Source organism: Myotis yumanensis, unplaced genomic scaffold (assembly GCF_028538775.1).
Source record: "Myotis yumanensis isolate MYYU_CA2020_CCGP unplaced genomic scaffold, mMyoYum1.0.hap1 SCAF_1, whole genome shotgun sequence".
NCBI lineage: Eukaryota > Metazoa > Chordata > Mammalia > Chiroptera > Vespertilionidae > Myotis > Myotis yumanensis.
Genome location: NW_027223752.1, coordinates 125,190,463 through 125,217,058, shown reverse-complemented (window position 1 = coordinate 125,217,058; position 26,596 = coordinate 125,190,463). Strand labels below are relative to the sequence as shown.

Below are 26,596 nucleotides of genomic sequence, written 5' to 3'. Positions count from 1 at the left end.
ATTGATTTTTAAAGTGGAAGGAAGGGGGAGAAACATTGATGTGGGAAAAACACATCAATTGATTGCATCCCGCAAGCTCCAGGACCAGGGCTGGGATCAAGCCTGCATGCAACCAAGGTACATGCCCTTGCCTAGAATTGAACCCAGGACCCTTCAGTCTGAGGGCTGACATTCTATCCACTGAGCCAAACAAGCTAGGGCTCTTTTTCTTTTTTTAAATATGTTTTTATTGATTTTAGAGAGGGGGGAAGGGGGCAGGGAGAGAGAGAAACATCAATCAGCTGCACACCCCCCCGCCAGGGATCAAACCGGAAACCTGGACATGTGACCTGACCTGGAATCGAACTGGTGACCTTTGGTGCATAGGACGACACCTGACCAACTGAGCCACACTGGTCAGGGCTGGAAGATCTTTTTTTTAAATATATTTTATTGATTTCAGAGAGGAAGTTTTTGCAGTGTCATCAGCTGAGAGTGAGGATGTAGAGGAAATGTTGAAAGTTTGATGAGAGAGAAAATATGAAACAGTTATTCAGGGGAATGGGGAGAGTGAATGGATTAGGAAAATATGAAACGATTTTCAGATAACACCAGGGGCCCATCCAAGGTGAGAGATTGAGTTAGCGTGAAATCAGTAAGCATGGTTCTTTGTTTTCCTGCAGCCACATTCAACTGCAGGCTACAGGCTCAGACTGTAGAAAGTAAGGCTATACCCAGTGTTAGAGTTTAGTCAGAGGAATATGGAGTGAGAGAGAAGCAAGGGAGTAGAATTTAAGTTAGGTTAAAGGGTAAGCAGTGAAAAATAATAGGATCAGTAGATTATAATAAGTCCTGGTGGAAGCTATTTAATTAAGCACTATTCCTTTGTCTGATTAATTAAATAATTTCTGATTCCTATTTATTTTTCAAACTCTAGCCAAAGTAATATCAATCCTAGGCATATAAATAAGTTAGTTTATATGTGTTAACTAAAAATGAAGTTGTTTGATATTATTTATTATTAACTAGTCATATTATAGAAGACTATTAAAGAGATGTAAAAAATAATTTAACAACACTTACAGTTGTATTTTGTATTATATATTCTGTTACCCCTCACTGGAATAACAGTATAAAAGGTAAGGTATGAATTTGTTGATGTAAGAACGTCCAAACTTGTAGAGAATTTTTGTTTATTTGAGCCAAACTGACGACAGTGGCAGGAAGTAAGATTTCAAGTACTTTGGAAGATGACAGTTTCGCAGTTTCTTTTTGACATTAAGGGGGAACAGTTAGGACAGCGGTTCTCAACCTGTGGGTCGCGACCCCTTTGGCGGTCGAACGACCCTTTCACAGGAGTCACCTAAGACCATCCTGCATATCAGATATTTACATTACGATTCATAACAGTAGCAACATTACAGTTATGAAGTAGCAACGAAAATAATTTTATGGTTGGGTCACAACATGAGGAACTGTATTTAAAGGGCCGGAAGGTTGAGAACCACTGAGTTAGGAAGATTAAATCAAGGTGGGAGACAATGAGGTAGGGGATTGGATTATAGGATAGTTAAGATTATGTGCTCTCTTGAGGGGTCCAAAAAGAGGCATTTCATAGGTGTGTTAACCTAGATGCACAAAAGCAATGGGCAGGGCTTGCTTAAGGCAAAGTTAACCTGTTACTAAAGAAGTTACAGGCCTGGGCCAGACTGCCTACCCTGACCTGCCCAATTAGGAATTTATGATCAGATCACTCTGTGAGGTTACTTTCCGTTAGAATTTTTACAGCATTCCTTTTTCATTCACAAATTCTAGGAGTAATAAAACATTCTTATGTTACACTTAATAGTAATTTAAGTCTAGGATATGACAACTAGCAGTAATTGCTCTGGACCATTTACCTGTCCTATGCCCCTTTTAGTGATGCTAAAAATAGTATATGGAGTTTTCCATTCATGTGTAAATTGTTAGCAAACCCTTTTGGTATCACAACCATTATTAAACCAAAGAAATCAAGATGGCCCTTTGCATTTTACCACAATTTCTTCTGGCTTATATTGCTATTTTGTTACTTCTTTTCCTATTCAGTAGTATCCTGGATGCTAATTTTTATTCTCATCTCGCCATTTATAGGTAAGTGGAAAAAGTTTATTTTGACCTACAATTCTTTTATGTTTGCATTTAATTATTTTTAAATCATTTTTATAGGTAGTGAAGCAGTTTCGTAGTGGTGGTTATAATACATTGGTTTCTACTTGTGTTGGTGAAGAAGGTTTGGATATAGGAGAAGTTGATCTGATAGTATGCTTTGATGCCCAGAAGAGCCCAATCCGTCTTATACAACGAATGGGTAGGACTGGCCGTAAACGTCAAGGCAGGATTGTTGTTATCCTTGCTGAAGGACGGGAAGAACGTGTAAGTAGACTTTTGGAAACATGATTTGTAAATGAAATTTGAGAAATACAGCCTAAATACAAATATCAATCTGTTAAGATTCAAAGTCCAAGCAACCTGTAAGTAATTAGTCGATTCCCCACTCCCCCTTTATATTATATTCTGACTATTCTTTATTTCTAGTTAAGAGAATTTTCGACTGGATTCAGATTTTTTAATTTTTATCCATATAAATAAACACTTTTACTTTAGTATTAATTCAAACACCTCGATGCAAAAATCAATGTGTTTTACTATCCCCTGTGCTTCTAAGGCCAGTTATTTTATGTTTATCTTACTAACTACAATGAGCTGAGAATGGCTTTATATTATAAAGAGTTCCTTAAATCAACCAACCAACCAATCAGCCAACCAACCATCAACAAGAATATGCACCAGAGATAGTATGTGGCCTAAACTATTTGCTGTTTGGCTCTTTATGGAGAACTTTGCCGGTGTCTATTCTAAGTGATAAGGGACTTTAGTTACATTTATTCTTTGCTGCAATCTTGGGTGATAGGCCTTCCTAAATATGATGCTGTATATAATATTATTTTGTGTGTTTGTTTTTTAAAAAAATTTTATTAATTTCAGAGAGGAAGGGAGAGGGGGAGAGAGAGATGATGCGAGAGAATCATTGATTGGCTGCTTCCTGCACAACCCCCACTGGAGATAGAACCCGCAATGCGGGCATGTGCCCTTGTTGGGAATCGAACCTGGGACCCTCTATCTAAGCCAGCTAGGGCTATTTTGTGTTTGTTACACTAAAGTATTAACTAACTTTTGTGACTCAGTGGGGCTATTTTTGTGGCCAGATATATAGTTTCACATTAAAGTCTTTTTCATTAATTGTGTTAGTTTTTAAAATTTGATTTTAAATGTTCATGTAACCTTTAAAAATAATCCTGAACCGCTTTTTCCGCCATCTTGGGCCCCGTGGAGGCCTGCTGGGAACAGGATTTCTATAAGGACAAATATGTCTGGAAGGCTGTGGTCCAAGGCCATTTTGCTGGCTGTAAGCGGGGTCTCCGGCACCAGAGAGAGCACACAGCTCTTCTTAAAATTGAAGGTGTTTATGCTTGAGATGAAACTGAATTCTGTCTAGGCAAGAGATGTGCTTATGTGTACAAAGCAAAGATCAACACAGTGACTCCTGGTGGCAAACCAAACAAAACCAGAGTAATCTCAGGAAAGGCAACTCGTGCTCATGGAAACAGTGGCACGGATCATGCTAAATTCCAAGGCAACCTTCCTGCTAAGGCCATTGCACACAGAATCCGTGTAATGCATTATCCCTCAAGGACTTAAACTTACTGAAAATAAATGAAATGGATTTGTTTTCCTGTGTTTTGATTTAAAAAAAATCATCCTGAACCCATTTGACTCTCTGAGCAGCACCATTGCAATTGGCAAGAACAAGCACTTTATGAAAGGCAGCAAAAGGGGAACCAAGAAAAAAGTGGTTGATTCACTTTCTAAGAAAGATTGGTATGATGTGAAAGCACCAGCTATGTTCAGTATAAGAAATATTGGAGCCTGGCCGGTGTTGCTCAGTGGTTGAGTGTTGACCTATGAATCAGGAGGTCACAGTTCGATTCCTGATCAGGGCACATGCCCAGGTTTCGGGCTCCATCCCCAGTGGTCAAATTCAAGACCATAGACATTCTGCTCTCTAAGTACTTAAATGGATCAATGTGGGGCGTGCAGGAGGCAGCCAATCAATGATTCTCTCTCTCATCATTGATGTTTTTATCTCTTCCTTTCCCTTCCTCTCTGAACTCAATAAAAATATATTTTAAAAAAAGAAATATTGGAAACGCACTAGTCACAAGAACTCAAGGAACCAAAATCATATCTGATGGTCTCAAGAGTCATGTTTTGAAGTGAGCCTAGCTAATTTGCAGAATGATGAAGTTGCGTGTAGAAAATTCAAACTAATAACTGAGGATGTTCAGTGAAAAAATGCTGACTAATTTCTATGGCTTAGGTCTTACATGTGATAAAATATGCTCCATGCTAAGAAAATGGTAGACCACGACGGAAGCGCACATTGATGTCAGGAGTACCAATGATTATTTGCTTTGTCTTTTCTGTGTTTATTAAAAAAAATGCAACAATCAGATTCAGAAAGTATTATGCTCAGCATCAACAGGTCTGTCAAATCTGGAAGAAGAAGATGAAAATCATGACCTGAGAGGTGCAGACAAATGACTTGAGAGGAAGTGGTCAATAAACTGATTCCAGATAGCATTGGAAAAAACATAGAAAAGGCTGCCAATCTATGTATCTGCTCCATGATGTCTTTGCTAATAAAGTCAAAATGTTGGAGAAGCCCAAGTTTAAGTTGGGAAAACCCATGGAGTTTCCTGGTGAAGGTAGCAGTTCTGAAAAAGCTACTGGGGATATGAGCCCCCAGTCCAAGAATTTGTTTAAAATTCAGACATTTAATGGTAACAGATAAAAATCCTATTTGTGATTTACAAAAACAAGCATCCTGGCCCTAGCTGGTTTGGCTCAGTGGATAGAGGGTCAGCCTGAGGACTGTAGGGTCCTGGGTTTGATTCCGGTCAAGAGAACATGCCCAGGTTGTGGGCTCCATCTCCAGTGGAGGGCGTGCAAGAGATAGCCGATTAATGGTTTGCTCTCATCATTGATGTTTCTATCTCTCTCTCCCTCTCCCTTCCTCTCTGAAATCAATAAAAAAAGACATATTTTTTTTAAAAAGCATCTTGTATAATGAACTTTCTCCCAAAATTTTTCATGTGTCTAAGGCATATTCTTGTATAGCATTTAGTTGATCTATGAAATGATCCCAATAAATGATATGTCTTGCAGTTTATACAATGAGTAGAATGAATTTGTATTATCAATGAGTGGAATTGGATTTTAGCTAATTGTATTACCTCAGGCAAATCATTTGACTAATACCTGAATAGAAAGGTTTTTTAATCTGTAAAATAGTTATAATGGCCCATATTTAATGAGCACCTACTCTGTGCAGTATTCTGAGAGCTTCAGATGCATTATCTTATTTAAGGGGAATAATGGTTTTCTTGTTGTATACAAGTAAAGAAAACTGAAGTGCAGAGAGATGAAGAAGCTGAAATAAAGAAATCATATTTTTTAAAAATGGCCCTGGCCAGTTTGCTCAGTGGTTAGAATGTCAGCCTATGGACTGATGGGTTGCCGGTTGGATTCCTGGTCAAGTCAAGGGACCCAGTTGCAGGTTCCCTAGCCCTAGTAGGGGCACATGTGGGAGGCAACCAATCAATGTGTCTCTCTCAATGTCGATGTTTCTCTTTCTCCCTCCCTCCTCTCCTCCTTCCCTTCCACTTTCTCTGGAAGTAAATGGAAAAAAAATATCCTTGGTGAAGATAAAAAAACATTTTTTTAAAAGCACTTTACACTTATATATAAATATGAGCCTTATTCAGAAACAGCAAGATACTAAATAAAAGATAAATTTCCTTTGTGCAATATAGTTACTAAGGTAGGATTTGTAATATAGTTTTGATATGATTTTCATCAAGAGTTAATTGAACAGGTTTCAAATTCAAGACAACAGATATTCTATTCTCTAAGTATTTAAGAAGATCAGAGTTTTACTGCTTAGAATAAACCCAAATAATATAGTAATTGCTTCTTATGGCTGATTATTGTAGAAATAATGTAATTTGATGTTTATTTTTTTTTCCAGACTTATAATCAAAGTCAATCCAACAAAAGAAGTATTTATAAAGCTATTTCAGGTAACAGGCAGGTCCTTCATTTTTATCAAGCAAGTCCACGAATGGTTCCTGATGGAATCAATCCAGAATTACATAAAATGTTCATCACACATGGTGTCTATGAACCAGAGAAGCCTTCTCGGAACTTGCAGCGAAAGTCATCTATTTTTTCCTATAGGAATGGTAAATAAAAAATTCTGCATTTTAAACATACATAGTTTTCCTGTTGTTAGTTAGCAGATTATATATTCATATATTTTTTATTAGAGAAATTCAAGATACATTCTAGGATGTTAAGGGTGTTCTCTTTGGAAAGGATGTATGGTAAAGGGAAAGAGTGATTGAAAATCAGTATTGAGAAAATTAAAAATATCCTACGGACCCAGATAATCCTCTTTACAGAGTTGTAGAAAAGAAAGAAAACAGTTTTATTTTGAATGAGCATTAAACCAGCTACAATATGCATTGTAGGCCAAACATCAAAATTAATAGAAAGACAGAAAGAAATTCTACGCTATTCATTCCCTGAGACACTTAAAATCCTTTACATACATATTCTCAAGACAGTAACATGTCCTCATATAAGAGGAGAGCACTGCCTGGCCAGTCTGGCTTGTGGTTGAGCATGGACCCATGAACCAAGAAGTCACCAGGTGGATTCTGTCAGGGCACATGCCCCAGTTGTGGGCTCAATCCCCAGTAGGGGGCATGCAGGAGATGTTTTTTATCTCTCTATCCCTCTTCCTTCCTTCCCAAAAACATATCTTTTAAAAAAGAGGAGAGCACTATTTGCTATACATTCTTTCATACTTCATCCCAAATTCATCTGGTAATCGAGGTAGCCATTTGTGTTGCTAGGTGGCTTTATACAAAGAAATAATACACCTTATCTCTATGACAAGCAGATGGTGACAACTCAGAGAAAGGTGCCTAAGCTAAACTCCCTTGCTAACTGGGAGACAGGGACAATGTCTTTCTTGATATTTACATTTCAAAGAGACAGCTCCGAGACCCTTAAGAAAAACATCTCTGGCCCTGGCCCCTGTGGTTCAGTTGGTTGGGCATCATCCCGGCACTGAAGAGTTGCCAGTTGCTCCATTGAGCAGGAGGCAGCTGATCTATGTTTCTCTCCTTCTCACTTCCTCTCTCTCTTAATAAATAAATAAATAAAATCAATAGAAATCTTTTTAAAAAGAAAAAGATAAACATTTCTGGTTGAAAAGCTGGCTAGAGGCTTGCTTAGCCTTTACAAAGATTCGCATATACACCAAAGGGTTGAAGAAATGATTTACAAACATTAGGTGTCTCTGGAATTGCTCTAAAAAAGGGAGAGAGTGGCTTTTTCCCTTTCTGTGAAGGAGAAAGTATTTTTTTTTTCTTTTTAAAATTGTGGTGAAGTTAGACCAAGTTATTGGTGATACTGAGTCAGTGTGAAACATGCTTTGGTTGGTCTCAGGGAGCAAAGTTAGTAATGAAAGTGTGGCTAGCCTAAAAACTGCAGAGATTTTGGTGATATCAAGAAAATACCTTGAAGTATTAGCACTATGAAAAAATGAGAAACTAAAATGGTTCTTCTGAATTTTAGTCTTTAAAGAGGCTTTTAAGGCATCATAAAAACATGTAATTTTAAAATTTGGAAGGAACCTTGGGGTTCAGTCATCTGTTCCAATTACATGTCAAAGTAGGAGTGCTTCCTGTTAATGAATATTCAGCCTCAACTTGAATATCTGTGTCGAAGGAAATGGTATTTCAATCCTTACCCGAGGGCATTTTTTCCACTGATTTATTATTTTTTTAGAGAGAGTGGAAGTGAGGTGAGGTGGGGGAGAGAGAGAAACATTGATGTGAGAGACACATCGATTGGCTGCCTCCTGCACTCACCATACACCCCGACCAGGGCCAGGGATGGAGCCTGTAACCAAGTTACGTGTCCTTGATTGGCAATCGAACCCTCAGCCTTTTAGTCCTTGGTCCAATGCTCTACCAACTGAACCAAACCTGCTAGGGCAGTTTTGTTTGTTTGTTTGTTTGTTTGAATGATGGTTCATTCCATTGTTGAACAGCCCTATATAGGAGAAAGTTCCTTATGTTGAAAAATCTTTCTTTGCATCTTGTTCACATTGATTTAGTTTTGTCTTTTAGATATAAAAAATAGTTAGGATCCTTGGTTTACCGATGTAGCAATTGTTCATGTATTTGAAGATAGTACCTCTCAAGGTTTCAAACCATGAGTTTTCCAGGTCCTCTCCTTCCTAGTCACCTGCTTTGGATTCACTTAAATTTTTTAATGTTCTTTCCCTTAATCAATGCTTTTTGGATATGCCTATTAAACCTAATACAAATCCACTTAGTAGGAATATTTTTGTCATTTTACAAGACTTGGCCAAATTTTTTATTCAAATGAAAAGATAGTATGTATTTTGAATTCTTTTGAGCTTATTAAACTAATAATAGCATCAAAACTTGATTAGGTTCGCATAACTTATTCTTGTATTTTTCTAAATGTTAATTAAGCATATGTTTAATAATTGTTTCTAAAATGCTACTTGGAATGGATGGAAAATTTTGTTAGTAAAATTTTTTTGTAATATTTTTAAATTTTATTTTTATTGATTAGAGAGAGGAAGGGAGAGAAACATAGATTATTGTTCCACTTATTTGTGTATTCATTGGTTGATTCTTTTATGTGCCCTGACCAGGGATCAAACCTACAACCTTGGCATATTGGGATGACATTCTAACCAACTTTTTTTTTTTTAGTATAAACTGGGTTGTTTTTAGTTATTTAAAATTTTTTTCATTATGCTTTGGTTTTGGGTGTACAGCTTAGTGGTTAGGCAATCTATATATATAAAAGCCTAAACAACCAAATGACCAGTCGACCAATCGCTATGATTCGCACTGACCACCAAGGGGCAGACACTCAACACAGGAGCTGCCCTCTGATGGTCAGTGCGCTCCTATAGTGGGAGCACCACTCAGCTGACCGTTGGGCGCCAGATGCTGGGCTCACGGCTGGCAAGCGCAGCTGCGGAGGCGCAAGCCTCTCCCGCCTCTGCGGCAGTTACCAAGCAGCAGCGGCAGGCGCAGCAGTGATCAGGCCAAAACCAGCAGTCTGACATCATCCGAGGGGTCCCGGATTGCGAGAGGGCGAAGACCAGGCCGAGGGACCTCACTGGTGCACGAATCTGTGCACCAGGCCTCTAGTCATATATATTAGTAAAATTCTAATACCTGTCATTTTTAAAAAATTGAGATACTAGCTTATGTTCATTTTTCTGTACTTTTTCCCCATTTTTCCAGAGTTTTCAAGTGTTAGTGATTCATCATGCCCAGATTGTATGTATAAATGTATTGTCCTATATATTAGTATATAATTCATGTGGTCTTAGAGGAATTTATTTAAAGTGACTAGGAAAGTTGAATACCTTCCTATTTCAGAAGTCTTAGAGGTTCAGATTGTTAGATCTAAAAGGGACCTGAGAGAGCACTTATGTCAAACCCCTTATTTTATAAAAGCTTATTATACTATTTGGGAATAGCTAAAACAGAAGTTTCCTGTTTCCTAATCCAGTAGTCTTTCTAAATTTTATTTCTGCCCTCATCTGTATTTAGCCGGAGTTTCTGCTTTATACTGTTTATCCTTTCCAGCTTGGCAATTAATTTTCCTATAGAGAGATTATGGAAATCAAAAGGGCTAATTTACTCTGTTGTGTTTTTTAAAAATAATATTATTACATTATTTTCTTAAAGCAGTAGATCTTTTCCACCACCCTTTACTCCATCCCACAATACTAATTTAAGGCCATCTGAAAACCCTTTATTGTTTTGGAGTCCCCCCTATCCCAAGCTTCAGATTACCTTTCTAATAACGTTATGATGGAATCATGACACTAGTTTCTATTTGTATGTTATCTGACTGTTTCATGTCAGGTCTTAGACAACAAAATAGAGAAAGTCCAAAAGAAGACAGGAATGACCCTAGCTATCTGACTCTGTTCTGTTAATTAAGTCATTAGCAAAGGTTAGCTCCTGGACTCCTAGACAGAAGGGTGCACTAATTCTTTCAAAGAAGTGAGAGAAGTGTAGGAGATATACAAGTAGGAAGTGATAACTAGAGTGGTTATAGGAAGAATACTATTTTTAATGAATAGAGTCAGTGGTTTTAGCAGAGATGAGTAGACAGAGAGTTATGTATATCTTGTGTTTGTCTGGCAGATTTTTTTAACCTCTTTTCAATTACTTTTTAACTTTATAGGATTGAGACAAAGTAATTCAAAGAAGGATTGGTTCTTATCAGAAGAAGAATTTAAATTATGGAACAGACTTTATAGACTGAGAGACAGTGATGAAATTAAGGAAATAACATTGCCTCAAGTTCAGTTTCTGTGTTTTCAAAATGAGGATAACGGATCAGTAAGTGAAACATGTTTTCCAATGTCCTTTATAGTGATTATGCAGTAGCTTTAGGAGTAAGGAGAATGTTCATGATCAGAATAGCACCTTAAAAATTTAAGAATATAAATAGTTTTTAAGAGATTATTAAACTCTAAGTTTGTAAAACTTCTAATTTTCTTATATTCTTTATTGTGTATATATATTTACATGACCAAAATATATAAGTTCTGCCTTTTCTTTTTTAAAAAAATATATTTTTATTGATTTCAGGGAGGAAGGGAGATGGAGACAGAGAAACATCAATGATAAGAGAGAATTGTTGATTGGCTGCCTCCTGCATACTAGGGACTGAGCCCGCAACCCAGGCATGTACACCGACCAGGAATCAAACTGTGACCTCCTGGTTCATAGGTTGACACTCAATCATTGAGCTACACTGGATGGGCTATTCTGCCTTTTCTTTATTACTTTATGCCATATGAACATTTCTGTATAGGCAAAATTTACATGATTGTTATGTTACCCTGCAGTATACCATATTTTGACTGTTTATTGTGTTTTAGAATTCTTTTTAAAAAAATGTATTTTAGAGAGAGAGAGAGAGAGAGAGAGAAAGAAACATCAACTCATTCCACTTATTTATGCATTTATTGGTTGATTCTTGTATGAGAGAGAGAGAGAGAGAGAGAGAGAAAGAAACATCAACTCATTCCACTTATTTATGCATTTATTGGTTGATTCTTGTATGTGCCCTGACGGGGGATCAAACCTGCAACATTAGGGTATTAGGATGATGCTCTAATCAATTGAGCTACCCAGCCTGGGCTAGAATTCTTTTCAATCTGTTACTAACATAAAATTATACTATCATGAGCATCTGTGTACAAACTGGTATTTATTTTCAGTTTTGAAACTTTTATTTGGATGTTATGATTTATTTTGTTTTAAGAACAAATTATTAGTAAACTTAATGAAAGCCAAGGGAATTTGTCAAAGGTTACTTTTGTACCCAAAAAGCTGGAAAAACAACCTCAGGAAAGATTCCTTTTAGAAGATATATAGTGCTTGAAAAATATGGCTATTTTTCTTTAAAAATTCTTAATTGTTCAAAAGTATGAAATGCTTCATGAATTTGCATTTCATCCTTGCGCAGGGGCCATGCTAATCTCCTCTGCATCGTTCCAGTTTTAGTGTATGTGCTGCCGAAGCGAGCACGAGGATTTGTATTTTTTTATTCACTAACTGGAAAAGTGAGGAATGGTAGCAGGCATGAAGAATTAGGATTAGTATCACTGAGAGATTATGAATGCCTCCTTATTAGATTATTGGATATAAATAGCAGTTTTGAAACCACACATTTTTCTTAAATATTACTCAACATGGAACTACATAAACAGGAATATGGTCAACTAGTAACTCTTGTAATATTTATTTTAAAAATGTATTTAAAGGGCAGCTTTGTACTTTATAAAATTATTTTCTTTTTTTCTTCTGAGATTTTAGTTGAAAGTATCAAAATGAGTTCATATTATTTATGTTAGGCTGATTATTTGTGTATTAAATGTTTTTTTAAAAATCAGTTTGTGAAATCTGAATGTTTTTATCCCTTTTACTATTTTAAAAATCATTAATCAAGACTCAAGAACCAACCATTGGAATTCGTCAACTCTCTCTATCTGAATGGAGACTATGGCAAGATCATCCTTTTCCTACATATCAAGTTGACCATTCAGATCGATGCCATCATTTTATAAGCATTATGCAAATGATAGAAGGAATGAGACATGAAGAGGTAGGTTTTTTCATAATTAAAAAAAATATAAAATGATTTCAGAGAGGAAGGGAGAGGGAGAGAGAAAGAGAGAGATGGAAACATTAATAATGATAGAGATCATTGATTGGTTGCCTACTGGGGGCCCACCTGGGCATGTGCCCTGACCTCCTGGAACATATGTTGATGCTCAACCACTGAGCCACGCCATCTGGTGAGGTAGGTTTTTATTGTAATTTTCTCTTGCTGGTATGATGTGAAACTAGAATACTTAATCTTTATTCTCCTTAATTTGAAGTCATTATTATAAGAAACAAGTATTGCCTTGGCCAGTGTGGCTCAGTTGGTTGAGCATCATCCCATGCACTGGAAGGTCGGTGGTTCGATTCCTGGTTAGGGCATATGCCCAGCTTGCGGGTTTGGACCCTGCTCAGCAGGCAAAATGATTGATGTCTCTCTCCTCTCTCTCTCTCTCTCTCTCTCTCTCTCGCTCTCTCTCTCTCCCTCCCTCCCTCCCCCACTCCCCCTTCCTCCCTCTCTCTTTCTCTTTCTTTCCCTCTCCCTCTCTCAAATTAATTTTAAAAAATTAGAAATTAGTATTTATTATAAATGATAGGTGGACTATTTTTTTTTCTATATAGCTCTTTGTGATCTCAATAATGAACCAGTTTTCTGTCAGAAGAAGTAGAATTAATTAGAGGAATATCTGTAAATATTGATAGACCAGAGTAAACTTTAAAAAAAAAGTCTTTTATTGTTGAAAGTATTACATATGCCCCCTTTCCTCCCCATTGACCTCTTCTAGCCTACCTCCCCACCCCAGGTCATCACCACCCTATTGTCTGTGTCCATGGGTTATGCATATATGCATACAAGTTCTTTGGTTGATCTCTTCCCATCCACCCTCCCCTGCCTCCTCTCTGAGGTTTGATGGTCTTTTCCATGCTTCTATGTTTTATAAATATTTTTCTTTGTTCAGATCATTTGTAGTTGAAGCTCACTTGCCACCATTTTAAAAAGCTCTGCAGCATTCCCCAGCCATTCACATATTCATCTTGACCTGGACAATTTCTTGCATAACCCGCAGAAACTTCAGTCCTTTAATATGAAATGTTCTCCTTTTTTTTACTTTTGATTCAAACTAGCCCCACCCAGCACGCTGACTCACCTGCCTCCTTCTTCCTTGCATGTCTACTCCCTTAATTATTGAGGCCTCAGGACTTGGCATCAAATACTCTTAGGAATAAAGCTTCGGGACTAATGACTACAGAGACAGAATTTTAGTCAAAGTAGAGATAACATCTAGGCCTCAGTTATATTTCAGCTCCAGGCCCAGAAAAGCAGCAAAACCAGCTGAAGTGATACCATGGCTGACATCAGGACCAGGTGCAGTGATCAATGACTCCTACCCTAGAGACCAGGGCTAGCTCCCTTCATCATCATGATTAATGATGTTTCCCCTACATAACCCATTGCCTGGAAACATTGTGGAGCTCACCTATCTCAGGGCGGGGGCCCCTTCCTAAAAAATAAACCCTTATGTCTTTGCTGCAAATCCCTGTTAGTGTCTTATTGGGCTTTGGTGCTCACAGGCAAACAAACCCCTTTAGTCCGGTAATGATACTGGACACAAAGGGTCCATTACTGCCCGTTGCCACTAAGCCAGTAAACAGATAACAAGGTTGAATCTTTTATGAGCATTTATTTATTCTAGTTGTCAGTAGCAGAGAGTAGCAGGTATGGCACCTTAAAAAACTGTTCTAACATCTCCCACCAGTTGGCTCATTACATAGGGATAGGGAAGAAAAGCTATGTGCAGCAGGGAGGGTGTAGCAGGATGAGGGCTGCAGAGTATGTGGTCAGTGTGTCCACTCCCAGAATCTTGAAGTCCAATGACAAGGTAGTTAGCCTTTTAACCATGGCAAACAGCTTATCCCATTCTTGGAATTGGAGAATGGACAGCATTCCTGGGACAAACTCCCAGAGGGGGGTCAGTTTCCAAACACAGCAACCAGGTCAGGGTCCACTTTCTTTGACCAAGACAGGACGTGATTAATAATATCTATGAGCATTACTAGTGCCCCACCATTCCCCCTCACCCCCACCCCTATCAATAACAAATGCTAGCACAGAAGATTTTTAATAGGAACAGGATCCTTTCAGCCACTCTTTGCTTTAGGCTTCCAGCTTTATTGCCTGTAATGGTCATTTAGAATTGGTACGTGGATGGCCACATCTTATCCAAGGTATGCACATATGAGTAAATTAATCCTAATCTTCCCATTTGCATCACTTTGATTTTTCTGCCATTGCAATAATGTTTTAAGACATTAATGAAATTTAATTATCAAAAAACTCTTTAGCAGTTGCTGTGGGTTGTTGTTTTTTTTAAATATCTTTATTGATTTCAGAGAGGAAGGGAAAGGGAGAGATTGAAACATCAATGATGAGAGAGAATCATTGGTTAGCTGCCTCCTGCATGCCCCCTACTGGGGACTGAGCCCACAACCCAGGCATGTGCCCTTGACCGGAATCAAACCCTGGACTCTTCAGTTCGCAGACTGACGCTTTATCCACTGAGCCAAACTGGCTAGGGCAGCAGTTGCTGTTTTCAATTAAATGTAATCTGTAATGCTGTTCTTCTCAAGTAAATTAACTTTAACCAACATTGTAATATATTAATTTCAACTTAATTAAAATTAGTTGAAATTCCTTGTCAGGAAGAGGGAGCTATCCTTTATTTTGGTCTTACATTGAAGAACCAAGAAACAAGCAGAATGTAATATCTATAATAATAAAAGCATAATTTGCTAATTAGACCGGATGTCCTTCTGGATGAAGCTGTGGCGGTGGCAGCGGCGGCGGTGGCTGCTGCCAAGCCCCTTGCATGAATTTCGTGCATTAGGCCTCTAGTTGTTTATATGACCCTGGGTTGGGAAAAGGGATCTAGTTTTTTACTTTTGGATCTAATTCAGCTTTATTAGACCATGTTGTCTCAAGTGTGGTTTTAAAAGTCAGTGAAAATTAGAGCAGTTCCTTTGGCAGTGGAAGTAAAGTTGTATAAACCCTTGTATTTATTCATAAGCATTTTCCCATTGAGAAACAAATAGTCTGAAAAACCTAAATACAAGCCTGGGAATCATTCATTTTGGATTTTATCCATGGCACTCACATTGTGTCTTTGACCAGGCAAACTCATTGCATTTGGTAGGCCTCTAATGACCAGAGTAAATTTTAATATATGTAATGATTTATATAAACTTTGTAATTTAGGATTTTTGTTAGATGAGATATATTGAAATGTTGTCTGTGACATAGGTTATTTGGTATACCTCTTATATCCTGGTGGTAGTTTAGAGAATTGTTGATTCCTTGAGTAGTTTCTTGATTATTATTCTTTGAGAGGGTCAGAATGATGAACCTATTCAAGAGTGAAATCCAAAATGCCTGGGTTAGAATCCAAACACTACCTCTTACTAATTGTGCATTTGTAAGACACTTAACCTCTTTATGCCTCAGTTTCATCTATAAAATGGGGATAATATTAATACCTTCTTTACATGGTTGGTGTAGGATTAAAAGACTTGATATGCATAAACCATTTAGAACTGTAATGGCACATAGTAAGTACTCAGTAGCTTGTAGCTGCTCTTTTTATTATTAGTTATCATTCATGAATAGTATATGTAAATATATAAATTAGTTGTGAATACCAGCAAAACCTGTGTCATCAAATTAACACATATTTATTTAGTGTCCTCTATATACCATGTTCTGTTCTTGGCCTTGCGGTTACATCAGGGAAGAAGCCAGATAAAATATTCTGTCAGCCCTGGCCAGTGTTTCTCAGTGGGTTGAGTGTCATCCCCTGTACCAAAGGGTCATGGGTTGGATTCCCAGTCAGGGCATATGCCCAGGTTTTGTGCTTAATCCCCAGTAGGGGGCATGCAGGAGACAGCTGATTGATATCTCTCTTTTTCTTTCTGTCTCTCTTCTCCCCCTTGCTCTCTAAAATTAATAAAAACATTTAAAAAGATATTATGTCAGTGGGGAGCATATACACTACCAGGGAAACAGACATCCTCACATTAATATTTATTGTATTTATTCAAAAAGTGAAGAGTTAATTGCCTAAGTCCCTGAGTAGTAGAGGAATCATGATTAAAGTAGCCTTCATGGGGAAGAGGGAAGGATGAGCCAGGAGTGGTGGGGACTGTCATTTTAAACTTAGAGATATGTAAGAAATTATAGTGACTTAGAAATTCACTATAAGAGTTCTTGGTTGGGAAATTTCTTAAAAATACTCATATGTGGAATCTAATGAACAAAATAAACTGATGAACAAAATAAACCGATGAGCAAAATAGATCCAGAGACATAGAAGCATGGAACAGACTGATGATTCTCAGAGAGAAGGCAGGGATGGGGGTTGCGTGGGGAGAGATTAACCAAAAATCTTATATGCGTATAAGCATAGCCCATGGAGACAGTCAATAGTGTGGTGAAGGCCTGGGGAGGGGCATGGGAGCGGGGTGGAGAGGGTGAATGGGGAAAAAAGGGGGACATCTGTAGTACTTTCAACAATAAAGATAAATTTAAAAAATAAAACTGGAAATAAAATAGTCTATTCTAGCCTATAGTACACATACAAGTATCATTTCAGATGTTCTAAAAGCAGTTCTTAGTTTATTTTCAAAAGGAGAGTAATTTAACATATAGATATGTGCTTTACATTTATATATATTAATTTCTTAAGTATGTATTTTTAAGAAATTAGAATAATTGTTCAATTAAATGTTAGAAGTGAAAAAACTTAGTGTTTATAATCTTATTTTATGCATTCACTAAATTTGTTCTTTCTACAAATAGTTATCATGGGTCTTCCATGTATTAAGTACTGGGGAAACAAAAGTATTAATGGATTAAAGAAATTTATGTTAATTTCACAGTCGTTTCATTTATAATTTTATTTATCAGAATAATTTTTTAAGGTATAAGAAAATCATTTGAATAATATTGTTTGGGAAATATTTTAACATAGAGTAAAACTCATCTCTTAGAATTGGCTTTTCTTGTTTTCTTGTGACCTTTTCATTTCTTTATAGGGAGAATGCAGCTATGAATTGGAAATTAAATCTTATTTGCAAATGGAAGATGTTAGCTCAACATTTAGTGCTTCCAGGAACAAATCTAATCTTCTTGCCAATGGCATCTTTACTAGTAACAAGAAATATTCATTTATAAGGAATATAAATGAAGACAGTTTATTCTCAATGACAGTATCTGATGAAGAATGTGCTGAAATTTTTAAACAGACTCATATCAAACCTACTAAAATTGTCTCTCTTAAGAAAAAAGCTTCTAAAAAACGGAAAAAAGATCAGCCTAAAAAAGAATATAATGATGATGTTATGGATTCTTTAGATACTGATGACAATTCTACTGTTGAAAATATTTTTCAGGTAGACCTAAATGATAAAAGAGCATTAGATATAGATGAAGTTGCTGCCACATGTGCTGTTGATGAAAATGTTGTTAATCAGCCATGTAGATTATTAACAGAATGTCAGATTACAAATAAATCTACTAATTCATTTACTGGAAGTTTTTTAGATTCTGGTTATAACAGTTTCAGTGATGAGAAATCTGTTTTATATAGCTTATTTCTTCCATTTGAGGAAGAGCTTGTTATAGCTGGAACAGATGACCAATTTTATAATTGTTATTCACTTACAAAAGAGGTACTAGTTAATGTAGAGAGATTTTTATCTCATTCTCCTCCACCTCTCAGTGGACTCTCAGTTTTGGAACATGAAATTACTAAGGGTTCTGCACTTGAAAATTTGCTTTACCCACCCTGCACAGAGTATTTACAAAACAATAAATCTACCTGTTTGATATCACATGCAACTGTCAGTTCTCAACAGAATTTAGAATTGAATTCACTTAAATTTATTAATCCTTCTGAAAAAAGTTGCCTTTATAGTACAACTAATAAGATTGTTGATGAGCCCAGCTTCTGTGACTATGATGATAAAGTACGTAAAGATGTTGAAAATGAAACTTTAGTAACCAACAATCATACTCAAATAAACACAGGCCTTCCACAATACTTAGATGAAGAAAACAATTGTGGTGTTGATAACAGTGGGCTTCAAGTATTGTTCACAGATCAGGATGAGAGTTTACCACTATTTGAAGAAGATAATACAGAATTTAATGATATGAGCCTTTCTCCTTCAAATAATGAATGCAAATCTTTACATGTGTCAGACAAAACTTGTATAAACAAAATGGCACTGGTTTCTCAGTTCTTAATTTCTGATGAACTTTTGTTAGAAAATAATTCTGAACCCCAAGATCAAATTATCTATGATACTAATACTAAATCTCATGAAGATTTGACAGGTGTACATGAGGAAAAACTGAAGAGTGATGAATATGTTCTTGACTGCTCTAAGGATTTATTTTCTGTTACCTTTGATTTAGGATTTTGTATTCCAGATTCTGATGATGAAATATTAGAGCATGCATCAAATACAAATAAGAATAAAACTTTAGATGATCTACCTGGAAGATGTTTAGATATCAAGGAGATAAGTGATGCAAGTTATGTTTCAAATCAAGCAGTAATAACAAGAGATCATGTTGATAGTTCTAGGAGTAGAACCATTACTATCTCATCAAGTGAAGATAAGCAGAGTCCAACTTCTTCACGTTTTTCATTGAGTATAGCAAACAATAAGCAATTTATGTTGCCTGGTTATTCTCAGTTTTCTTTGCCAGTTGGGGAAAAAGTTATGAGTACACCCCTTTCTAAATCAAGCACATTGAACTCTAAAAGGAGAAAGGAAATGCCTAGGACACTAGATTCTAATAAAGTAAATTCACAAAGTTTCAAAGAAACATTGAACTCAACTTTTGATGATTCAGGACTTTTTATAGAAAAGGCTAAAAACGGGGAACAAATCAATCTACATCAATCCTGTCATTCTGCTGGAGGTAAGATTTCATCTTTCTAGAATAATTACTCTAGATAAACATCTGTAATTTTTCAAAATGTAATTGCTCAGTTTATGGTGTGTTGGATTAGATAATTGATGTATTCTATATTTTTAAAGTTGATGCTTACTGATTATTTTATCTACATATATATTTATGGCATGCATGCCATTGGAGAAGTATTACACTGTGAAATATAGAAGTGTAAGATTTGGCCCTAGCCTTTGACTGTAAAACAAACAATTGTGTGACATACACTTTTGAAAAGATACCAGTAAGATGTGTAAAGAACTACTAAAGGAATATTAAGATAGTGGATGTTTAGGAGATACAGAAAATGTCAAAATGTTAAAGTGGATTAGATTAGATTTTTACATGTAAATTTTCATTTTGGCTCCTTGGGAATATGGATATGTTGAAAGTAATAAAAAGAGAATTTAGATGGCCAAACCGGTTTGGCTCAGTGGATAGAGCGTCGGCCTGCGGACTGAAAGGTCCCAGGTTCGATTCCGGTCAAGGGCATGTACCTTGGTTGCGGGCACATCCCCAGTGGGGGGTTGTGCGGGAGGCAGCTGGTCGATGTTTCTCTCTCATCGATGTTTCTAACTCTCTATCCCTCTCCCTTCCTCTCTGTAAAAAATCAATAAAAAAAATATTAAAAAAAAAAGAGAATTTAGATGTTATAAAATAGTGGGGGAAAGTACAAGAAGGCAAGTGTAAGATTTTGAGGGGATAGTGTAAAGAAAAGGGTTTATATAGCAAAATAGTTGAGAAGTAATACTAATTGGAGGATTGAGATAAGAGCACAGAAGCTCTTGGGGAATCTGTATTTCTGTGAGCTAATTCTACACAGATACAGAAAAACAAGATAATACAGTGATAGATGCTGTAGTTAAAAGGAAAGCCTTCTGGAATTACTTGGTTATTATAACTGAGTCCTGCATTTAATTCTAGCTGCCTTAGAAGATAATGAAAAAAGAAAAAGTTGGATTATAGAGTGCTCATTTGTAAAAAGGATTTATTCAAGTTTATCTGTCTGGGTAGATGTTTTATTGTCATAGAGTATGAAGAGAAATTTACTATGTAAATTTATGTTAGTTTTCTTTCTTTTTTAAAAAAATATTTTTTAGCCCTGACCGGTTTGGCTCAGTGGATAGAGCGCCGGCCTGCAGACTGAAAGGTCCCAGGTTCGATTCCGGTCAAGGGCATGTACCTTGGTTGCGGGCACATCCCCAGTGGGAGGTGTGCAGGAGGCAGCTGATCGATGTTTCTCTCCCATTGATGTTTCTAACTCTCTATCCCTCTCCCTTCCTCTCTGTAAAAAATCAATAAAATATATTTAAAAATTTTTTTAATGTTTTTATTGATTTTTAGAGAGAGAAGAAGGGAGAGGGATAGAGAGATAGAAACATTGATGAGAGAGAAACATCATCAATCAAGATCAGCTGCTTCCTGAACAGACCCCACTGGAGATTGAGCCCTCAACCCGGGCATGTGCACTGACCAGGAATCGAACCAGTGACCTTTTGGTTCCTGGATCAACGTTCAACCACTGAACCACACCAGCTGTGTTAGTTTTTTATTACTATGTAACAGATTACGCCCCGAAATTTAGTGGATTAAAATAAACATTCATCTCACAGTTTCTATAGTTTAGGAATTCACGAGTTTCTTAATTGGGTGGTTTAGCGTAGGATTTCCCATGGGGTTATAATCCAGATTTCACCTGTGGTTGCAGCTATCTGAAGTCTTGACTGGGCATGGATACTCTGCTTTCAAGATGGGTTGTTCAACGTGGGGAGGGGAGATAGAGGCACACAGGGATCTCTATTCCATAGCAACTCTAAAATCCAGCAGAAGTGGGATTGGAAGTTCTTTGATTAAGATTCAAAGCCTGGTAATAATTCTCCATGGTTCTTTGTTCTCTGGATGCTTGGAGCATCCTTTTTCACAGACAGCACCTGTGGAGTTTTCTCTGCATACTTTCTTTCAGTAAAAATTTGGGAATCCAAAGCCCTCTTTCTATTTTGTTCTGTCTCTGCCCCTTTTAGTTGTAGCTGGCTGTGTTTCTTCCCATATAATTCTCACAAATGTTTGGATTTCTTGTGAATCTTATTGGGATTCATGCCATTAGACCAGCGGTTCTCAACCTGTGGGTCGCGAACAATGAAAATACATCCTGCATATCAGATATTTACATTACGATTCATAACAGTAGCAAAATTACAGTTATGAAGTAGCAACGAAAATAATTTTATGGTTGGGGTCACCACAACATGAGGAACTGTATTAAAGGGTCGCGGCATTAGGAAGGTTGAGAACCACTGCATTAGACACTAGCTTGCCCACAAATCTTTTGGAGCTAGGTGTTCTACCTTGGGTTTCTGTTCCTATGGCGCAACGTAATGCGTTTCGCCATAAGTTGGAACCCACCTACATAAGCACCTACATCACTCACATGGAGCACATACACAGCAGTAAGGAAGTGAAACAGTAAAAAAAAATTTAAAAGAAAGATAACAATTCCTGATCTTTGCTTGTGGTAAATAAATAATAAAAAACATGAAGCACATATGTACGTACGTCGAAATGACAGCACTTTTTTTTTTTTATAAATAAATGGGAGATGGTGACGTAACCAGGAACTGATGTAAGTCGAGTCCAATGTAACCTTAGGACTACCTGTAGTTCTTTAATCTTAGAAGATCTATCTGAGAGTATCTGTGATAAACATTCCAAAGAGTTTAGAGAGCTTTTTATCTGAGTGGTACTCTGAGGCACTACTTTTGATCTTAGGTCTTAAAGCATACAGACAGTCCTCGGGTTATGTCGGACTCGATGTACTTCGTTTTGTGGTTACACCGCCATCTCCCATTTATTTATTTAAAAAAAAAAGTTTCATCATTTCGATGTATGTACATATGTACTTTATGTTTTTTATTATTTACCACAAGTAAAGGTCAGGAATTGTTATTTTTCTTTTAAATTTTTTTACTGTTTCACTTCATTACTGCTGTGTATGTGCTCCATGTGAGTGACGTAAGTGCTTATGTAGGTGGGTTCTGACTTACAGCGAAACGCACCGTAGGAACGGATCTCCGACGTAACCCGAGGATCTACTGTATACAGTTATATCCTCAGCTGTATCTGAACAGTATTTTCCTGGCAATCCTCTAAATTATATCTTTGCCTGGAAGATTTCTTGTTTACTAGTAACATGGTTTGCCAGCTCAAGAAGCTGGGAATTTTCAAAAGCCAGCAAGTTTGTTTCACATTTAATAGTCCTTTCTTTAGCTTCTCTCTCTCCTCTTGTAATTTACTTTAACAGCAAGAAGCACAGATGACACCTTAAACATTTTATCTAGAAATTTCCTTAGCTAGATCACCTCATTCATTAGGCACGTTTTCTACTTTCTGTGTTACTGAAAGGTTGCTAAACTTTCTGGCATTACATAAAGGATTCTCTTTCCTCCAATTTCCAATAAGATTTTCCTTACTTTAACCTCTCACACGTAGCCATTGATCTTCCTAGAAATTGTTGCTATAAACAATTCCTTTGAGTCTCTTTAAGCTTTCACCAAAACTCTTCTCAAAAGTTCTTTCAAGCTTCTGCCCCTAATCTAGTTCTAAAGTTCCTTACATTGTTTAGTTATTTTGTATGGCAATCCACTGTTTCCAGGTACTGCAACCTGTATTATTTCTCTATTGCGCATAACAAATTATCCCACCCAACTCCCAATTTAATGGCTTAAAACAACAAACATATTTCTGTAGACCAGAAATTCACGAGTGGCTTAGTGAGTGGTTTTGGCTCAGGATATTTCATGGAGTTGCAATCAAGACGTTGGTCAGGGATGGAGTTATCTGAAGGCTTGGATAAGCTTGGAGGATCACATTGCTCTTGGTGGGAGGCCTCAGTTTCTTACCACATGGGCCTCTCCATAGGATTTTCTCTTAAAATATATTTTTATTGATTTCAGAGAGGAAAGGAGAGGGAGAGAGAGAAGGAAACATCGATGATGAGAGAGAATCATTGATTGGCTGCCTCCTGCATGCCCCCTACTGGGGATTGAGCCCGCAACCCAGGCATGTGCCCTTGACCGGAACTGAACCCAGTACCTTTCAGTCTGCAGGCCAATGCTCTATCCACTGAGTCAAATCGCTAGGGCTCCATAGGATTTTTTTAAACTGTGTTTTTAGAGAGAGAGGGAGGGAGATAGAAACATCAATGTGAGAGAGAAACATCGAATGGCTGCCTCCCACATGCACCCCCACCAGGGATCAAACCCAAAACGTGGGTATGAGCCCTGACTGGGAATTGAACCATCAACCTTTTGGTGCACAGGATGACGCTCAACCAACTGAGTCACACTGGTCAGGGTCATAGGGTTTCTTCTTATTTTCTTACTAGAGGCCTGGTGCACCGATTCATGCACATTGAAAGGAAATTAATTAGAAAGTGGCCAGTGGGGCGGGACTGGGCGAGATGGGCCAGACATGCCCTGGTGCCAACCTCCCACGGTCCCTCCCCAGCTGGCCACACCTAGGGCTCAAAGGGCGTCTGCAGAGTGAACGGGATCCTTCCAACAGGTGGGGTCCCTCGGCCTGGCCTGCGGGGATTGGGCTAAAACCAGCAGTCTGACATCCCCGGAGGGGTCCCGGAGTGTGAGAGGGTACTTCGCAAAATTGCTGTCACTGGGCAGCTCCTGTGTTGAGCATCTGCCCCCTGGTGGTCAGTGTACATCATAGCTGTAGGTTGGAGCATCTGACCCCTTGTAGTCATTGCACATCATAGCTACCAGTCGAAAGGTCGGACGGCCACTTAGGCTGTTACATATATAGATAATGTAGCATTCTTCCAGAGTGAGTGATATATAGAGAGAGCAAGGATGAGGTTGCAATCACTTTTATGACCTAGATTCTGAAGTAAGGCACCTTCATTTTCATTATATTCTTTTGTTAGAAGCAAGTGACTAAGTCTGCCCTACACTTAAGGGGAGAGGAATTCTGACTTTCCTCTTGAAGGGGAAATATATCAAATAATTTATGAATGTATCTTAAAACAACAATAAGGCTCTTACAGTAGGTTTCATAAAGACACAAAGAAGTGTCTTCAAAATTTTATGAAAAGACATACTAAAGCTTTGGTTTAAGTACCTGAATATTTGAAGCTTCTATTTCATACATAAGAGTTTTTTTTTGTTGTTTTTTTACTTCAGAGAGGAAGGGAGAGGGATAGAGAGATAGAAACATCAATAATGAGAGAGAATCATTGATCGGCTGCCTCCTGCACTACCCCTTCTGGGGATCGAACACGCAACCCGGGCATGTGCCCTTGGCTGGAATCGGACCTGGGACCCTTCAGTCCGCAGGCCAATGCTCTATCAACTGAGCCAAACTGGCTCGGGCTGTTTTTTATTTTTTGGCAATCTTTTCATTCCCCCAGATAAGTTGTTTTAGTTACAACATTTTGCTGATATCTTACCAATGTTTAATTTCATGCTTGTGCACAAAAACATATGAATATGTACATATATATGATACATACATACATAAAAGGTCTTTATATATATTGTTTTATAGCTTGCATTTTCTTGCTTTATCTTGTTCAACTAGAAAGAATAAGATAAAAAGGCAGGAAGACTATCATAGATTTTAGAGATGAATTCTAAAACCATCGACTAACAGAATTATGTTTTACACTCTTTTCAGTTATATTTTTAAAAAATGAACCTGAGTCAAATATGTTTATTAGCAAGAGTTATCATCTCTTAATTTTCTTACTGGTACTGTTTTATTTATTTTATTTATTTTTTGGTCTCTTCTCATGCTGATTTTTTTTTTTTGCCAAACTTTGTAAAGCTATCTTTTTTGAGAGTGACGGAAACAATTCTTATTTACCCATCAATAAAATAGATAGTTGTGGTTGGATAAACTTAAATCTATTGACCAGATTCATTATTTTTTAATAAATTTTATAGATGAACAATTAACAAGCAATGAAAGTGAAGGTGATGAGATTTTCCGAAGAAAGAGTAAAAAAGCAAAAGGAAATGTTTTAGAATCCCCAGAGGTGAGTAATTCAGTAATTACAATAATGTGACCATATACAGGCTTTTTCTTTCTCCTTACGTCGTTTTATTATTTTTACCCTTTACTTTATCTATTTATCTAGGATCAGAAATATAGTGAAAATGATTCTCCACTTCATGCTGTAAAAAAGCGCAGGGTTCCTCCAAAGAAAGTAAGTATATAAACAGATGATGTATAGATAATGCATAGTAATTCAATTAGAATAAATATTACAAAAATAATATGTGTATAGGTGAACATAAGTACGTATGATCTTACAGGAATGTAGTTAGCAGAAAAATGGATAATAAATACTATGTGATTAGAATTTCTATTTTAATTTTATACTTGTTTTAAAAATGATTTCTACTTTTGTCAATACATGTTAGCAATTCAGCAGATGTTCATTAAATACTTACTGTGTATCTACTATGCGAGATGCTGGAGATACTATAATAATTATATCCTGGAACTGTCTTAAGTCACCTACAATCTATTAGGAGAGAAAGATAAGGAAATGGGTAATTTTAATATAATCTTTTAAGTCGAATGATAAGAAAAGAGAACCCCTTAGACTTTGGGAACTCTGTCAAGCTTCTTGAAGTTAAAACACTATTAAATCTTAAGCATATGTGGCCTTAGGCAAGAGAAGGGAAAGGGGAAGGCATTGTCAACAGAGCTTGAAGAATGACACAGCTGGAAACAGCATCTCTTTATTAAATGGACTGTTCTACAAAGAGTGCCAGGAAGTGAAAACGGAGAAAAATTTGGATCCGTTTTTAGAAGACCTTATTCTTCCATTTGCTTACTGAATGGTTTGAAAGGAGGAAAGGAAGGAGTCCAGTATGACTCTGGTGTTTGGCTTGGGCTCTTTGGCAAATGTGTCATAAACCTAGAGAAGACAAGAAAGAATTGAGTTCAGTGTGGAACATGTTTGAGTTTGAGGTTTTTTGTTTGATAGTGAAGTGTCAGTGTCTGGCAAGCACTGGTGACTATGAATATGAAGTATTTGTCATCAGTTTATAGCTGGTAACGAAATTTTGAGATTAGGAAATCTTGTGTGTTTTAATTCGCTAATGAAATCTAGGATACTTTATGCAAAATTAATTAAAAATACAATCCATTCATATTAATTTTTATACTTATATAAAACAAGAAAAGTCACTTTTATACTTATATAAAAAAAGAAAAGTCACTTTAATTGATTTATCAA

General features: G+C 37.0%; 1 protein-coding gene, 1 non-coding gene and 1 pseudogene across 3 annotated transcripts in view; 2 read left to right on the top strand and 1 right to left on the bottom strand.

Annotated features, from left to right (window-relative positions):
* FANCM (FA complementation group M) overlaps positions 1 to 26,596 on the top strand; it is a 76,116-nt gene that overhangs the window by 30,915 nt on the left and 18,605 nt on the right. Inside the window, exons 10-16 of one of the 2 annotated variants that reach the window (XM_070431588.1) lie at positions 2,188 to 2,394; positions 6,110 to 6,323; positions 10,399 to 10,556; positions 12,175 to 12,330; positions 17,415 to 19,311; positions 25,293 to 25,384; positions 25,487 to 25,555. In XM_070431588.1, coding sequence (XP_070287689.1) covers positions 2,188 to 2,394; positions 6,110 to 6,323; positions 10,399 to 10,556; positions 12,175 to 12,330; positions 17,415 to 19,311; positions 25,293 to 25,384; positions 25,487 to 25,555 — 2,793 coding nt within the window. Of the gene's footprint in view, positions 1 to 2,187; positions 2,395 to 6,109; positions 6,332 to 10,398; positions 10,557 to 12,174; positions 12,331 to 17,414; positions 19,312 to 25,292; positions 25,385 to 25,486; positions 25,556 to 26,596 lie in introns of those variants that run through there. The other variant, XM_070431579.1, reaches the window with a different exon arrangement.
* Positions 3,351 to 3,720, top strand: LOC139005609 (large ribosomal subunit protein eL33 pseudogene; annotated as a pseudogene).
* LOC138999949 (U6 spliceosomal RNA) lies at positions 11,647 to 11,753 on the bottom strand. Its single transcript, XR_011469483.1, has one exon. It is a non-coding gene; the product is annotated as a U6 spliceosomal RNA (small nuclear RNA).